Source organism: Pseudochaenichthys georgianus, chromosome 10 (genome assembly GCF_902827115.2).
Source record: "Pseudochaenichthys georgianus chromosome 10, fPseGeo1.2, whole genome shotgun sequence".
NCBI lineage: Eukaryota > Metazoa > Chordata > Actinopteri > Perciformes > Channichthyidae > Pseudochaenichthys > Pseudochaenichthys georgianus.
In genome coordinates, this window is record NC_047512.1 from 29,186,034 (window position 1) to 29,203,244 (window position 17,211).

The following is a 17,211-nucleotide window of genomic DNA, read 5'->3' on the forward strand; positions in this document are numbered from 1 at the left end:
TATTGCGCACATCCACAATATATATCTGCTACAAAGAACACAAACTCACTTCTCTGCAGAGAGGAGCCTCGGGTTATGGGTCATGAAGCTTTATTTCCTTTAGTTGATACGACATAGCCAGCGAGTACCGGGTCCACAAATGGACTTTTTACAAGCTATGAGTGGTGCTAGCTGTGGAGAGATGGGTCAGTTGCAGTAGCCCTCCAGGTGGTAAACGCTGCACGGCTTATAGCAGCACTGCTCCACGATGCTTCTCTTCACCTTCGTCTCCTTGTGGCCAGAATTAGCCCTCCGCGGCCGCTGCTCCCTTTTAGACAGGAACCCTTTTGAGAAAGATTCCATAGCCGTGTGTTAAATCCTGCTGTTCAAACCTCCAGTGCACTCAAAACTACCATTTAAACTGTTCACACTTTAATGGAGACTAGGTCATCTAATCTCCCAAATCCATTCAGTCTTGTTAGCCTCCACTTCAAGACGAGAATATGACGGCGATCCCAACAGAGGCATATCATAGCTCGCACCTCTGAAGTTCACTTCAAAAACATCGATGGAATGTTTGATGCGAAACATCCAAATGAGTTTTGGGAATGATGTAATGAGGAAGCTGGGGGTTTTTTGGAAGTTGCATGATTATTGGATTTGTCACATAGATATAAAACCAAAAGCCCTAGCCACAACAATGAGAATTCAAAAGAGGCTGGAGACGGGCTTTGCACACTAATGATCGGACAAATACATAGATTTAGTTTCAAGCGAGTTATTTTCTCCACTAGCTAGGATCCAAATTGGCATTCTCATTAGGCTGAGACTGAACTTTGAAAGTGGGCAGCGTGCTGGGACACAAAACTAGCCTTGTATGTCGGGGGCAATGTCGCACTGTTCCTCTCTGAACTCCTGCCATCAAGGGGGCCATTAGAACTTGTTTTCCACAAGTTAAACAAAGCTGTTCCTGGAGTTTACTTTGCCTTACCGAGCATCTCTTCCAGATCTCGCTTATGAGGTCGGTTTGGACTTTTAAAAAAGTGGGGCTGAACCTTCACCATGGACAATAATCTCTTATTTTGTAATGCCATTTATAAATTGAACTCTCACACAGAATTTTGAGGTACTTGTTGTTTACTTGAGTATTTCTCTTCTTATGCTACTTGTACTTCTACTCCACTACATTCATTTTGTACCTTTAGTTACTTTACAGATTTGGATTAATGATGTGAAATATAATAAGTGTTAAATCAGACTTTAGTTCCACCTGGAGTAAATCCACAAGCTACCCTGCAGTATACAAAGTCATTCAAACTAGCTGCACCTTTACCAGCTTTGAGAACACTTTAATGCATCAATACATATAATCAAAACAAATCTAATATATTTTAATCTGAAATGGACCAATCTGCATGACTACTTTTACTTTTGGTATTTTAAGTATATTTTGATGCCAATACTTTTTCTACTTTTACTTGAGTAACATTTTGATTGCAGGACTTTCACTTGTAACAGAGTAGTCCTACACCAGGGGTGTCCAAATGCGGCTCGTGGACCATTTTGAATTGGCCCTCAGCAAATTAAAAAAGTATAATGAATATATGGCCCACAAATCTACTATTGTACTTCTTAACGATATAAAATGGTATGCATGTGTTAATAAGCCCAATGTTCGAATAAATTCAGTCAATTAAAGTTGAAAACATTTTCTAACAAATCTTAGTTGATAAGAAAAAAGCCCAATAACATATTTACATAACAACCTTGAAAGATACCCTTCATATTTCCTCTTATGATAAGTAATTTGAGCCTCCTGTTTTAAGGGATGAGCTGCTAACTCAATAAATGAAACTCTACGGAGAGCTGTGAGAGATGTTTTTTCATCAATATCAACCATAATTTACCTCAATTTGATTGATTTGTCTATCTTATAACTTATGAGGCAATATACCTCATCTCTAGTGAGCGGCCCAGCCCTTCGTATATTTGTCTGTATGTGGCCCTCGGTGAAAAAAGTTCTTGGCCTTACCGAGCATGTCTTCCAGATCTCGCTTATGAGGTCGTTTTGGACTGTAGAAAAAGCCCAGCTCCCCACATACGAAGTAGAGGGCGTCCACCAGGTGGGAGCCGCACAGGTGGAGGGCCGGAGCGGAGGACACCCCCCGAGAGTAGAGCGCCAGCAGTAGCAGCATGGACACTGCATATGGTACACTAGCCATAAGAGGCACTCCTATAGAAAAAAAGTACATTTGATAAAAATTGTATATGCTAGGTTCCTCCAACAGATTCAACCAATCCATCAATACTTAATACCTCGAGGACAGATGGTTGAAAGCTAAAAGAAGAGATGTTTGATCAGACGTTTCTTAATGACACACGGGTATTATGAGCCCACTTTCTTTTAATACATTTGGATATAGATATTTTTTTGCGATGTTCCTGTGAAATTCTGCCAGATAGCTCCAGGCTTTGAGAGTGTTTTAATAACTCAGAGGCAGCTCTGTAGGCATGCAGCAAACCAAAACTCATAAGGGCTTTGAAGTGAGCAGAAAACTGAACAATTCATTATTTTATTGGAAATCAAAGGGCAGGGATAAAAGGCGGCCGAAAAGTCACTGGCTGATATTTGACTCAAATCTCTAAGTCTGACAAACTAGCTTGAGCCATAAGCGGGCAAAGTCAAATATTCAGAAAAGGGATGGGGGCGAAAATTCCATCTGGTTGACCGAGGTTCGCTTCAAGCTGTTATTCACTGGTGATGTCGTAATCGTGGATTTGAATCCCTACAAAAATTGGATATTTTTAAAGTAAAAGTGACTCCAGGGTTGTTTGTTATCTTTTTGATCTTGCACATTTTAAAGTGTTTATGTACAAACAATATTTTAGAGATGAGCCCCCCAAGGTTTAATGTTATTTCTACACTGCTCCTTTAGAAGAAAATTGAAAACTGATTTATATTTGATACATTTGCTTTCCTTTTATCAAACCCAAATCTGTTACAAAATAGAAAGAATGCTTTGCCCTAAAAATGCATCACCGTGGTGAATACTGTCCTCAAGGTCACTCCATACCTGGCTCGCCGGTTTAGCGACCAAGTGCTAAAGAGTGGGAATGATCCATCTAAGATTTCAAAATTGTCATTAGTGTTATTAGTCAAATCACATTTGTGGTGGATACGCTCCAGAGTTTGACGTGCAGCTCCTGTTTCAAGGTGAAAAACATATTTAGCAGTCATTTGGAAGCTATATAGACCTTTTGTGGACATGTTATAGTACAGCAGATTATTGGATTGAAAATGAATCAATTTAACTGTGTCTTTAACAATGCACCTGTGCCAGGTATTAAAGCATTGGCACAGCGCTCTATCTGGCCCGCCACTCCTTCTATCCCTCTTGGCTGTGTGCCAGGCTCCTTGGTTGAATTATAGATCCTGCCTGTGCTACTTTACTTTCTTCCCTGGTTATTATTCACATCAATATTCAAAGTTGAAATCTTGAGGGAATACAGAGAGCTGGCTTACCTGTGTGAGAGGCCTCAGTGCAGCAGAGCAGCTGGTAGGTACAAATGAAAAGGGCCCAGAACTATGAAGGTGCAGAGAACTCCACTCCGCTCTCTTTCACTTTTTAATTCTCCACGTCCATCTGGCCTTTATCAGCGTCAGTGGACAACGCTACGGCCCTATCATTAACTCATTGACGTGTAGGCATGTTAATCTGCTTCCATGTGGCACTACAGTAAGTCTTTTTGCGAACAGACAGAAGAGTTAGGATACATTTGAGAGAGAGCAGTGACCCTTGGCGATACCAAATTAAACCTCTGCTCACATGCTCAGGGACAAACACCACATGACGTAGTTCATAGTGCAGATTATAAGGACTTTTAGGTGCGTTAGTGAACATGGGTGATGGGTTTTAGGCTGGTGCTGATTGAATGTTTCATAAGAATAAAAGTTATGTTTGTCTATCTCTAGGTGTCAAAAATCTACTTTACAAAAATCAGGCAAACATTTAAATAAACCTCACAAATGTTATGTTAGAACAGGGGATTCACTACACAACAGTATTGAGGGTAACTGTGATATTTAAAAAAATGAAATTGCTATAATATTGGTAATATTGGATAACTCAATTGTTTTGTATCATGAGAATAAGGTTACTTTTGTCTATCTCTCATCGAAAAAAATTCTATCAACCCTGACTATCAGTAAGAAAATGTCATAACAGTAAGTTACTAATCGAAAATAATGTAAACCACAAAAATACTACATTAGAATATGGTTAGCACTAAACACCACTAATGATGGTGTCAGTGACATTTGAAATATTAAGTTGATATGTCAGTTAGAAACATATGTAAACAATCCAGCGGCTCTTAAATAATTCTCTTTTCTTCCATTATCAATCTTTCTACCTCCCCTTTCACACATATGCAATTATTTGCAAAACAAAATAATACCAGTTTTAGGATTTCTTTTGTTGGCATTTAACCTTTATTTCATAAAACTCTACAAGCCGAATACTCAGCTATATATATAACAAATTGAAAGATTTGATTGCATCATTATTATCATTTAAAAACATATTTTTTTAGATATGAGGATGTTATTATCAATAATTATTTTAGACACTTCAACCGTTTAGTAAAAATCTGACATTGTGGGAGTCAAGGTTCAGAATTCTATGGCAATTTATTTGTATTTTTCCTGGTTGTATTAAATGTGTTTTGCATGATGGGGCATTAGTGTATGTCATGATGTTACACAAATGAGGCAATATATACAGATATTCTGTGTTGTCAACACGGATTTGGTCTCCTTTTAAACAAAAATAAATGTATTTCTGGGCAGGTTGTTTTAGTTCTCTTCCGGTAAAGCTTTGTTTTACTGCGCAGGTTTTGACTTGTCTCCTGTCATGTGCAGCAGCTGTTCATTTTAATTGTAATGTGCTGATGGTATCTGAGGGTGGGCCAATTTTAGATGAGAGGTGACACGCTGTATAATTTTATGTCAAATGATAACTCAATTGTCAGGCCCCGAGGAAGCAGCACAGCTCTGAACTGCCGCCGCTTTGATACGAGGTACCACTCCATGGACACCGTGTTGTTCTGATGCAGCGCCCTGTAAAAGAACACAAGCTTTAACAAGTGACTTTCCCTTTTTATGCTGCTTGTACTTCTACTCCACTACAATTCAGAGGTACATAATTAAATCAGACTTTAGTTCCACCTGGAGTAAATCCACAAGCTACCCTGCAGTACAAGTTATTAAAACTAGCTGCACCTTTACCAGCTTTAATAACACTTTAATGCATCAATAAATATAATCAAAATATATCTAATATATTTGAAATGGACCAATCTGCAGAATAAGTTTACTTTTGGTACTTTAAGTATATTTTGATGCCAATACTTTTTCTACATTTACTTGAGTAACATTTTGATTGCAGGACTTTCACTTGTAACAGAGTATTCCTACACAGTGGTACTTTTACTTTTACTCAAGTACAAGATCTGAGTACTTCTCCCACCTCTGCATTTTATAACATGTACAATCTCTAAGTAGTTACTTTTAATGAGGCAACATCATAACATGTTTTATAAAGACCAAACTCATTACCTATTCATTGCGTGTGTAGCAGGTATTCTGTCTCTCAGAGACCTTCAGGGCTCAGATATGCATTTTCTGGTTGCAGTAAATAGAGGAGCATGGTCATGAGAATCAGCTGAACTGTCCTAGGAGCAGAAATCATTTCCTCCCTAAAATGGGTTGCGTTCCCCTTTAAGCTGTCATCGCGGCATTGGATTTACAGGCATCCAGGAGCTGCATGCTCACCTTGAAAATGATCCAGTGGCCAATAAATTCCAGTCCATTTTAATAAGTGAGACAGATTTCTGTAATTATATGTAACCCGAAAAACTTGATTGATAGAGCTATCACTTGTAATAGACCTCAACTCCTGCAGCTCCTGGACCCCGTTACATGATATACGTTTAATTAGGATATGTTATGAAAGGCAGATCTAGATTAGCATGCTTCCATGCCAGCAAGGATGTGCATATATTATGTATGTATGTGAGAGATCTTAACAAAATCTAATTTCTGTTATGTTTAGTACAGGGGTCAAGCTTTTATGATGGCTTTTTGTATCTGAAATTCTAGAACAAGACCTCTGCCACCTCGCCTCTTGAACCCAATTTCTTATTTTTGCCGGACATTGCATTAGATGTTGTTCAAATTAATGGGTGTTCAAATAATAACAGCATATGTTGCTATGTGCGTATACAATGTTAGATTTAAGAAAAAAGCTGGGAACTCCTCTCATCTACATCTTTCACACTCAGCCGTCTTACCTGAATTCCTCTCAATGTCTTTTTATTCCTAACCTACGTTTTTAATCTAATGGTATTGGCATTTCAATTGTGGTCCCTCCTAAGCCACTTTTTGTACCCTTTTTATATTCTTTACGAACCATAGAGCCTATGCTCTCAGCCTCTATAGTACTTTAAAGGCAGATTCAAGACAGAAAACTAGAGGCAAAAGTTCTCCAAGTGGAAATTTTCCCCAGCACCGTTAGAGACTAATTACCCCAAGTTCAACTTGAGGAATCAAAGCTGTATCTAATGAGTGTACTGTAAAAAATCCTGTGACCTTTTAGCATTTTTGATGTATAATAAAGCAGAAAGGATCAAATACTCCTATTATACATAAGAAAAAGCCCATCACATTAGGATTTAGGTGTGTTATAGCGACCTTTGGTCACAGAGAAAAGATCATCATGTAAATGTTCCTCCTATGACATGTCATAGCTAAGGAGGGTCAGGTCTTTCAAAACCTGAAAGTAAAAAGTAGTCCTTTGGAGGAATGATAAAAGATAGAAGGAGGAAGAAAGCCATCCAGCCCCTTGGCAGTGTGATTTAAGACGGTGTTAAATGTAGAACCAGGAAAGGTCCAACTTTGCCATGCTTTGAAAGTCGTTCCTCCAGGGAACTGAGCACAGCGACAGGGTTGCAAACAAAAAGGCACATCCTACTCGCCCCGGTCACATGGCTGCATCAAACACCCACATCAAATAGCAGAGGCCTGGCAGGCGCCCTCGACACGCAGAGACAGACAGAAGTTGGGTGGAAAGTCGGCTGGGTCCCTAAGGTGGGAGTTGCGTAACTCGTCTTCTCTTCGACTGCGTTTGAGGAGATAAAAGGGAGTGAGGAGTTCAGCCCAGTGAGATGCTGTTAATCTGCTCTGATAGTGAGAGTCTTTTTACTCCCATAATTATCCCAGACTTTGTGAGGATGGAGACTGACTTCAGTGAAGCATCAGAGAAAAAAATAATTTACTTACACAGCAGACAACAGAAACAACTTGGATCATTATGTTTTTATGTGAGTTGGAGCCGTAAGAAGTAATGAGAATGATTTCCATAAATCAACGTTGAGAACTGGATCCCGATACAAAGGCTTCGTGAAGATTTGTCTGTGCTAAGAGTAAGACGAACAAACCTTTGAATGCCTAATGAGTGCCATTAAAAATGACTGAAGGTCGAAAAGAGAAATCATCAAAAAAGCATCAAAAAGTTATTTTTTGGTCGTTTTATCTTTTGCAAAGGCAAACAGGCCTGTCATATGCGAACGTTACCTCATGCATGTCTGCACGTACAGACTGGTGGAAGACAGACTGGACATGGCGACTTGTTCCAGACACTGCCCTCCATGTGTGTCAAGGCCTACTGGCTCAGAACCATGACAGAACGCCACAGAAATTCAGAAATACTTGGTCTGTGTGTGTGTGGGACTGTGAGTGAGAGGGCTGCCCCGGTGTCTGCACCCTCCTGTCCGTCCAGTGACAGTCGCTAATTCAGTACTAACCTCTGTCATGACCTACTTAGCTATGCCTGGATCCTTACAGAATACACACACTAATAATGAATAAAAAGAAGGAAATCACCTTGTAATTCAAGACATTATTAAAAAAAAACTCTACTCAATTCATAGCACACAAAGAGAGACATCGGGGCGAATTAGAAGTTGGCAGGTGGGGTAAGGGAACAGAGCTTGGTTAGAGCCATAGTTTGACAGCTTAGAAAATGACTACATGTTATAAATCTGACAAGTTCCCAAGAGAGAGATGAGGCAGGATGGAATGATGGCCAGTTTGATTTTCAGGCCAGAAAATAGATTTCTATTAAAAACCTCATGTGACCGACCGGCCTTTTCAAGTTGGGCTCAGCGCGAGATAAGAGAATATCATTTGGAACTGGCATTTTTCTAGTTTGTGCGAAGCGATCTTTAGTTTGATGGATTGATATGAGAGCGTCTCGCCTCCTCTCTGAAGGGAATACTTTTTTTTCACATCACATCTGGGGGGAGAAGGATGTTGTGTCTCTTTGTATTGCAACCCTCCCAAATGGGTATTATAACCCTTCAATGCAACAATGAGAAGTCCCATTAGCTTGAAATGTGCTTGATCGCCTACATTCCTCATCGGAAGTGGGTGTTGATTCACTTCAGCTCGGGACTGACGGTGTACAGTGTTTGTCGTGGTTGATGTTGACTGTATCCATCAGTTTTATGGGTGCAGTCATTTAAAGGCTGTAAGACACTGCAGTGATGGCTGTGACTCGCTGACTCTGGAGCTGCTTAGGTTCAGCTGCATAGAGCTAAATGCTCATGTCAGCATGCTCACAGTGACAATGCTAACATACTGATGATATTAAAGTTTCTCTCCCACACACCCCCTCCCCCCCTGCAGGAGATGCCTCAATCTTTTTTGAAACATTGTGACATCACTTTGTAACACTCACGATTTTATCGGCTAGTACTCGAGTGACCAATCCCAACAGAGCCATTCCAGCTAGCCAATCAGAGCAGACTGGGCTCTGGTTTCAGACAGAGGGGGAAAAGAGGTGCTGCAGCACAGGCAGTATGAGAACAATATAGACCTTTTTGAACATTACAGCACGGAAACATTTCACAGAGGCACAAAATACAAATATGAAAATGAGAATTATAGGGCCCCTTAAACACTTTCCTTGGACTTGCAAGTGTTATGACTTCATGATAATGTATACTTTCCCCCAAGCCAAAATACAAAAAAACATGTTATTTATGGTAAACAAAAAGTGTACCATAAATCCATGCAATGTACACTTTTATTTAGATGCATCTTCCAAATTGCAGTAAGCAAAACATGCAGGTAACAGATGGAAATGCATTATGACTTTTTTAGCACTTGTGTTTGCAAAACAATGACATTATCCCACCCTCTGTTTGCAGGTATTTAAATTACATTACATTATTTAAGTAGTGAAACCATAGAGAAACAAATTCAGAACAACAAGAATAGTACATATTCAAAGTATATTTGCTTCAAATAAGACAAACCATGGGCTGGTGCATTAGTTATAAAATGGGCTTAACTCATTAAGTGCTCAATTTCTTTTTCTTCTTCATTCGATGCATGCAAAGCTAAAGGGGAAACAGGTGGTTTTTAAATGCCATGTTATAATATGTTTCTTAATTCTCTTAATGTCTTTCATTTTTGTAAGGCACTTTGAATTGCCTTATGTTGAAAGGTGCTATATAAATAAACTTGCCTTGCCTTGCCTTTTGAGTTTTAAAGATGTGAAGACTGCCTGGGTAAGCAACAACTAAAATTGAAAAGGCCACTCCTCCAATTTAGTCATAAATCAAGCATTGGAGCAAAGGTACTTTTTGATTTGATGGCACCCGCGATTAAATTAAAATATTAAAATAGTTAATTACGGGGAAAATTAAGGCATTAAATAGTAGTTGAGATATTTCAATCTGGTATGGTGGACGGAGTGACCTGCTGACATTGCCATGGCAGTATCTTTCCATCTGAGAGTATTATATGGTAGAATGTTCAGTTCTGGGTCAGTATGTGTATATATTGATAGTAAGGATAAAACGTTTATTTATTTTTTTATCACAAATCACCTTGTGGTTGCGGTGCAGGTTAGATAGAAGTAAATCATGGGGATTATAGCACAGCTGTGTAGCCACACACAGGGAATGCTTATGTGTGTGTGCCTGTGCATGTTTGCACAAATCGATACGGCTGGTATCACCCCCCTGAGTCTGTCTCCCCCTTGCTCTTAGAGATAAAGTAGAGAAAGCAGACCTACAGCCAGACATATGAGTGGGATTAACAACAGGCGTTTATTTGGGAGAAAGAAAAGAGGCCAGGCCCAAAGATAGAGGGATTTGAACACTTCTCATTATTTTGTGGAGAATGTGTACAGCAGGTACTGTCAGGTAAAAGGTCAGAATCAATCAATCCAATGTTCTCTGCCAACCTTCCTCAAATTGCATATTGACTGGGTGTAACGGTCTCCAAACCGTTGGATTAGATGTATGCTGACAACTTTAATGCTACAGTGGAGCTTTTCTGGAGAGGTGTCTATGCGCTGTGAGCGGGTATCTCAGGGAGTTTGAGTTGATGTTACTAAGCCTGAGTTGTTCGTCTCTCTCCCTCCTGCACTATCTCTTCCTCTGAAACTTTCTCTGGTAACGGTTGCTGATGCGATTGAGAGAGTCACTGAGGGGTTATGGAGCAGAATTCCAAACAAGTTCATGTTTGCGTGTATGCACTTGTATACTTGACACCTGGGACTTATCTCGATCTGTAACTGTCTGCTATCTGCAGGAGCTGTCAGCGTGATATGCAGAGAGGGGCTGTACGTTTGCCTTGTTGGCTTCCACTGGGTTTGCATATAGCATGTTGAACAGTAGGCACTGCAGCTTTGATATGTTGATGAGAACCTTTTATGTTGTGTGCCCATCAGTGTGTGTTTCTGCGCATGTGTTTTGCTCAAGAGGAGGAAAGCGATGCTTCAGATGTGTTGTCCTTTCATTCCAGAGTCCTCCTTTGAGGTAAGAGGATACCATGGAAACTTAACATTTCATTGTGGCTCGCCGCAGATAAAGATTGAATTATCTGTGTTCTCCTTAAATCCCCATTCAATTTTTTTTTAACAGGGATGAAAGATTTTGTCGGCGGCGCCTGAGGAGCTGTGTACCCCGCTGTTTGGTAATATCTGAAATTAATTCCTTCAACCGTCCCAGTTGTGCCTAAACAATTCAAGGGCAGTGTTAGATCCACAAATTGAGAATTTGCTGAAAGGCCTTTGTACCAGAGCCAGTGATAGCCTTTTTTGTTAGGCATAATTCCATTTACCATTACTGTGTCCTAGCACAAACTGGCTTGTGTTGCCCAAACAACAAACTATATGTGACGCACAATCACAGGGGTTGTTAACCATTAATGGAAGTAGATTTTTTTCTCCCAGCGTTGGCATAAAAGAAAGGTGAAAATAATTAATGGAAGTGAAAGCAGAGGACTCTCCTTTGAGTTGCAGCAAAGACGGATTTGCAAGGAACAGAAAGCAGGGTGGGGGATGAAGAAAGGCGAAAACAGAGGACTTCTTGATACCGTACATGAATACTTCATTCTTCCCAGATAGGGCCTGCTCCATAATTCAACAGTATCTGGTCCTGAACACCTCGTCCACACAATATTTCCATGATACACACACACGTGCACAATCACCTATACACTGGGTGATTGGCCTTTGCCCTGGCCTTGACTCATGATGTGAATCCTTCTGAATGCTGATTCTGCATCATGGACTTTATTAAAGCTGCAAATATAACAAAATGTAGACATGGCTATATATAATGTGGCAGTTATGGATGTCTTTGGATGAGGTTAAAAGAGCTTACTTTCTTACTCTATTATGGATCTCTGACAGATATTATTCTACACAAGTAAGAAACCTCAAAGCTGACCCCTCAGAGAAACATTTATCAGGTTATTAATTTCTGGTTCACTCGGGGATAAACACAACTTTTAAATATTAAACACTTGTAAAAATCAGTATGGGGAACGTGTTAGCAAGCAGTGGCTTATTTACACAACCAGAAGACATGAGCAACATTAGCATTCATCTGAAGTGTTGTTTGTGTCCACCTGATTAATGTAATTCCAATGGTCTGCTCTCTCTCATACACCTTCTGAGAAACTTTCTATCTCTTCAGCTGCTAAATGCTCTTTTTACCTGAAAATGTCTCAAATGATAGCGTCAAGAGTTTATACATACTGTATAGCACCTTTCAACACAAGGCAATTCAAAGTGCTCTACAAAAATGAAAAACACTAAGTGCAGCGGAATAACATTTCAAAATGCCTTTCAAAAAAGAGAATTTAATAAAAATACAACAAGTTAATACAAAATAACACATGTCACTATGCGCTAGAACGTCCGAATGAGACCTTTATATCTACATAGGGAGCAGGTCCACTTTCAGTCCAACTTGTTGCAAGGAAGGAACACTCAACTTCCCTGATGTCAGTATTTAGTCGTGTTTAAAGGAATGTATATCAGTGTATTATAGTTGTTACTTTATCTATTTAAACCAGAACGTTTCTCGATTCTTTGTACAGTATGAAAGGAGTCTTTGTACCTTTGAGTCCATGCTGAAGTTCACTGATGTTAGGAATAGGTCTGTCTCTCGTGGTCAGCATCCTCTGGTCTGTCTGCATCACCTGGAAACTTTAAACAAACAGATATATATGTAAAGTAACAATGTGTTTGTCACAGCAGTGTTTCCGCCAAACCAGGGCTGAGAGGGCGTCCACCCCGAGTGGGGGGGGGGGGGGGGGGGGTGCTTGAATTTTGACTTGGGCCGTCCCTTATACTGTCTTTTTACGTTAGTGAGCCGGATCATTTGGATCAACTCTCCTAAAGCGTCGGCTTTTTCGGCTCCCAAACGGCTCTTAATGTCACCACAGTTTACCACGGAGCCTCAGTTTCGCCGCTGCGAGGCTCTGGTGCTCGCAGCTCACGCGCGTGCTCCACTAGCACCGCTCATCGCGTCCAAATCGCGCACGTTCCGTGTTGTCCTTTAGCAGGCACCGCCGATGTCGGGGAAACGATCTTCAATACTCCGAAAAGAATCCCACCAGACTCCTTTGCCCCTCCAACAGAGGGATGTCCTTCTCCTTTTTCCTTTTCGTTATTTCAAGCGATAAAAACTCTCGATCTTCTCTCGAATTATTAATATTTTTGGACGCCCTCGGCTCGAGTTCAGGGCATCCCGAGCTGAATAAGGGCGTCAAATGACGGAAAGACGCCCCCCTGGCGGAAACGCTGGGTCACAGACCTTTTTACATACAAACGTCATGTCAAAATCTTTTTTATTATCCTTAAAATATGGATATCACAGCCCTTACTGTATCTTATCAGTTGGATTGTGTATTATTGTATAGTTGGGTTCCTTTTTATTTTACTGTTACTTTGGAATAATTGTTCATATTCACATTCATTTGTAACACACACGTAAGGGTAAAAGACAAACATCTTCAACAAATGTAATGCAATGAAGCTTAATTGTCACAGAAGCACACATAACGTCATATCTAATATTTAAACAAATAATTTCCTTGTCTCTAAAACATTGAATACAATTTAACAGAGGTGAACATCACTACAAGTCTGGGCATGTTGAGAACTGCACATACGGAAAAGGGGAGTTAGTTGGTTCCGTAAGAGCCAGCATGCGGGACCGGCTTTACAAGGTTTCGGTGAGTAACACGTAATGTGTAACGATAATGACATCACTTACGCGACTCTGGGATTTGTAGTCTTTCTAGTTGAGTATTTTTTTTGCGTCTTATATTTCAACAGTTTTACGACAAACTGTGACTTTTTGACATGACGTTTTTTAAGATTGACAAACATCATATGTGTAATTCGTGGCACAATTCAAACGGGATCGAAAGATAATCTTTCTCTCCCCATTGACTTCAATGCATAACGCACCTTTTTACTAAGGCTTTCCCCACTAGTTAGTTTAATAGGTTTATTTTTCCACTACTTCCCCCCCCCTACCCGACTTGTAAAGCGACCTTGGGTTTCCTGAAAGGCGCTATAAAAATATTATATATTATTATTATTATTATTATTATAATCTTTCCGAAATAAGGTCCCATGGGGCAGAAGAAGAAGGGCGGGACTTCACCTCTCGATAGTCAACTCCAGCTCAACAAACCATGTTGCAATTTAACGTTATTTCTGGAACCATCTGGAAATGTGAGATTCATATTTTTCAGATACACAGATCTTATAGTGAGGTTAATCTCATATACAGTACGCTGCTCTTCAACACTAATGAGACGTTAGCTGTCTGCATTGTCGAGCATAGCGAATTTAAATCAACAATATCAATGCATACAGTTACCTAACTAGCAAACTAACTAATGTACGAGGATGACCTTATTTTACCAACCTCACACAGAAGCCGTTCTACAGTATAATCCTTCTTAATGTTTTACACTTCTCTAATATGTTTTAACTTGTATGCTACGGATAGCATCGTTAGCACAGATGTAGCTTAGGTGAAGAAGTAAGACCAGTAAGAAATAAAGTGCTTGAATTTCACTTACCAAAGAAACTGCATTCTGGAACGATCTGTTTTAACCGCAGAGCCATAAGATAAGTCCGATATTTAAATGAAGAATACTCCACCAGGCACCAACACAGCAAACATATCAACAAGTTCAACTTGTGTTCCCCGCATCAGCCTCGCCCCTGTAGCATCCTGGAGCTTACTGAGCAGTGTTGCGAAAAGTCGCCAGAAGTCCCTAAATGACGTCATTGCCTAATTTGCATATCATGTAATGGCGGTAAAAAAACATTCCACCCCCTTCAAGGAGGATCAAAACTTGAAACCACCAGAGTAAATCCATACGACAATAGATCAGAAATGTCTCTATTAGAAAAAGTAGAACATAGAAATTGTTTTAGTAGTTTTTAGTAGAAATCTCCCTTACAATAAAGGCAGTATAGTATGCCCGTGTGTCATCTCCAATAAATGGCTTCAACCATTCTTTAAACTCAGGGTTTGATTCCCACTCCTTTATGTACTTTAGTGAATACAGTTTAGACTGTGACATGATGACCTACGTGGATGTTTAGCTTGTCACAGAGGCACACACACAGTGGATGAGGTGATTAAGTGACTGAGGCTGTGTGAGTCAAAGCAAAGGCAGTTATTTATTATAGTGTGACAGTGACACAGTGAAGAAACATTTACATTTAAATCCCGCTCATGCGCAATTAATTTGCAGTCTCGACACGGGAGAGTGTGGCTGTCTCCTCTCTGCTCTGACTGCAGCTGAGCTCCTGCGGGAGGCAACTGTGAGTAGGAGCGCCTGTGAGTACTAGTATGGGAGGGCAGAGGGGCTCACGGCAGCACCTCGTTAAAGGGGAAAGGAAACACCAATTACAGTTATAATATTCCGGTAGTTTATTCATTTTACAATGGATATTGATCGTAATATTTATTGTATATGATATTACTCGCCAAAAGAAAATTAATTATCTGCCGGCCGGGTGGGGAATTCCGGGACCAGGCCGCCGCCATTAGGGGAGTCCCAAATGGTGACGTCACTGGCTGTGTTTTCGCTCCACCTGAAGTCAACACAACGTAGCAGATATGGCAGCGATGGAGGAATTTTGCAATGAGATCGACGTTTTGAACGATGAATTTGACTATTCGTCGGGAGATGACATTGATGTGGAAGCATCTACAGTTACCAGGCATCCCATGGCCTATGCTTATGAACCGATTCGGTCGAATAGAGTGGCATACGATCCGGAATAAAAAAACCACAATGCTAACAGTGAGCCTCTGAATTAGCCCCGAGCGAAAAATGCTAATCTATTACTGCACCGAAAATCACTCCTAGCTCCCTTATTACTTATCCTAGCCGCACATCCAACACATCGTTTATGATCGCAAGGAGACACAGAATCTAACGGTGCCCACCTCAACACTGAAAGATACAAACTCGCGAGGTTATCAACAAAAACGTACATCAAAACAAGTGGCGCTAGGTACTAACATACGCCAGGCTAACATAGCTTACCTTCCTCTTTGTCTGGTCTAAACTGGTCTTCAATGGCATTACAACGATAACAACGATGATGTAGTTAATCCATAGGTTAATATCCAATGGGGCTGTGTCCCCTTTGAAATGTTCTGATAATCTATAAGCAATACAACTGCAATTCCGTTATCTGCTGTCCGCTCTGTGCTCGGTGCGCTCTGGGTCCTGCAATACCATCCATCAATAGCAATACTAGCCTTTTTAGGGCTGTTTTCGACAGATGAGCGTGTGTATGCCAGTTTAATTAGTTGAGCTATAGAACACCCCCAATTCTCTATTGTACGTCATAATAATAGCTACCATTTAGTTTGGACGCGATTGCGTTAATTAATAAGGTCACACTGTGTCAGTAAATACATGTGTGAGCTAGTAATCTGGTAGTGCTGCAATATTTACCTCTCTCTCGGCAGCTGAAGCAACTCGTTTGGTGGCTCGAACTTCACGTTTGTTGACACTGTCATTGTCTTGCGCGGCCGACGTGCTGGGACGGTCGGTGTTCCCGACTGCATACGTTGAGAAATCGAATATTGTGGGAACAGATCCTGGCTTCAAATCCAATGTTTTGTATTGAACCAGGCATCCAGACTGGACTTTGAGCAGCTTCTCATCCTTTAGTGGCAGCCTATGGAAATGTACTTCTTCCTTCTTTGTATAAAATCCATTTGTGCAGCCTGGGGCAATACAATAAACTCCTGACGACGACCGTTTTCTTGTAATGTAAACTACTGGTGCATTGCACGCCATGTTGTTTGTTATTGAGCTTTGGCCCAGGAAGCCGCACCCATACAGTGACGTCACTGGAAAAGTCCCGGAGCAATGGCAGCGCCCATGGTCATTAGGCACGTATTTCAAAAAGTAAATTTGCGTATCTCGATCGTTTACATTGGAAATAGACTAGATAAATACATTTCCTAATGGCAATATTGTCGCATGGAAAGCAGTTTGAAAAGTGTTTCCATTTCCCTTTAACTGCTGAACAATATGTGAGTCCCCAAACACCAGAAAAGTCCCTAATAACACCATTACAAGTCGTTAAATTAGTCTTTAGTCGCTTTTGACAAAAATAAGTAGCCGGAGGGTTTGGAAAGCCGCCAAATTTAACGAGAAAGTCGCAGAGTTGGCAACACTGTTACTGAGCTCACGGAGCTACTAGCAGAGAGACCTTTATACAAGTCTATGAGAGAGACAGAAAGCTAGAAGCAGCACTCACTGCCAGAGACCTGTCACTCAAGGTGACCAAGCTAAAACGTTAAGACCTAATATAA

The 17,211-nt window shown here is 40.5% G+C and overlaps 1 protein-coding gene across 1 annotated transcript; it reads right to left on the minus strand.

Moving 5' to 3' along the window:
* Positions 1-20: 20 nt before the first annotated feature.
* insb (preproinsulin b) lies at positions 21-2,201 on the minus strand. The gene is made up of 2 exons (XM_034093462.1): positions 2,012-2,201; positions 21-323 (listed from the first exon to the last, which is right to left on the minus strand). The coding sequence occupies exons 1-2, from the start codon at positions 2,199-2,201 to the stop codon at positions 187-189; spliced, it is 327 nt and encodes a 108-aa protein (XP_033949353.1). The 3' UTR covers positions 21-186.
* Between the last annotated feature and the right edge of the window lie 15,010 nt (positions 2,202-17,211).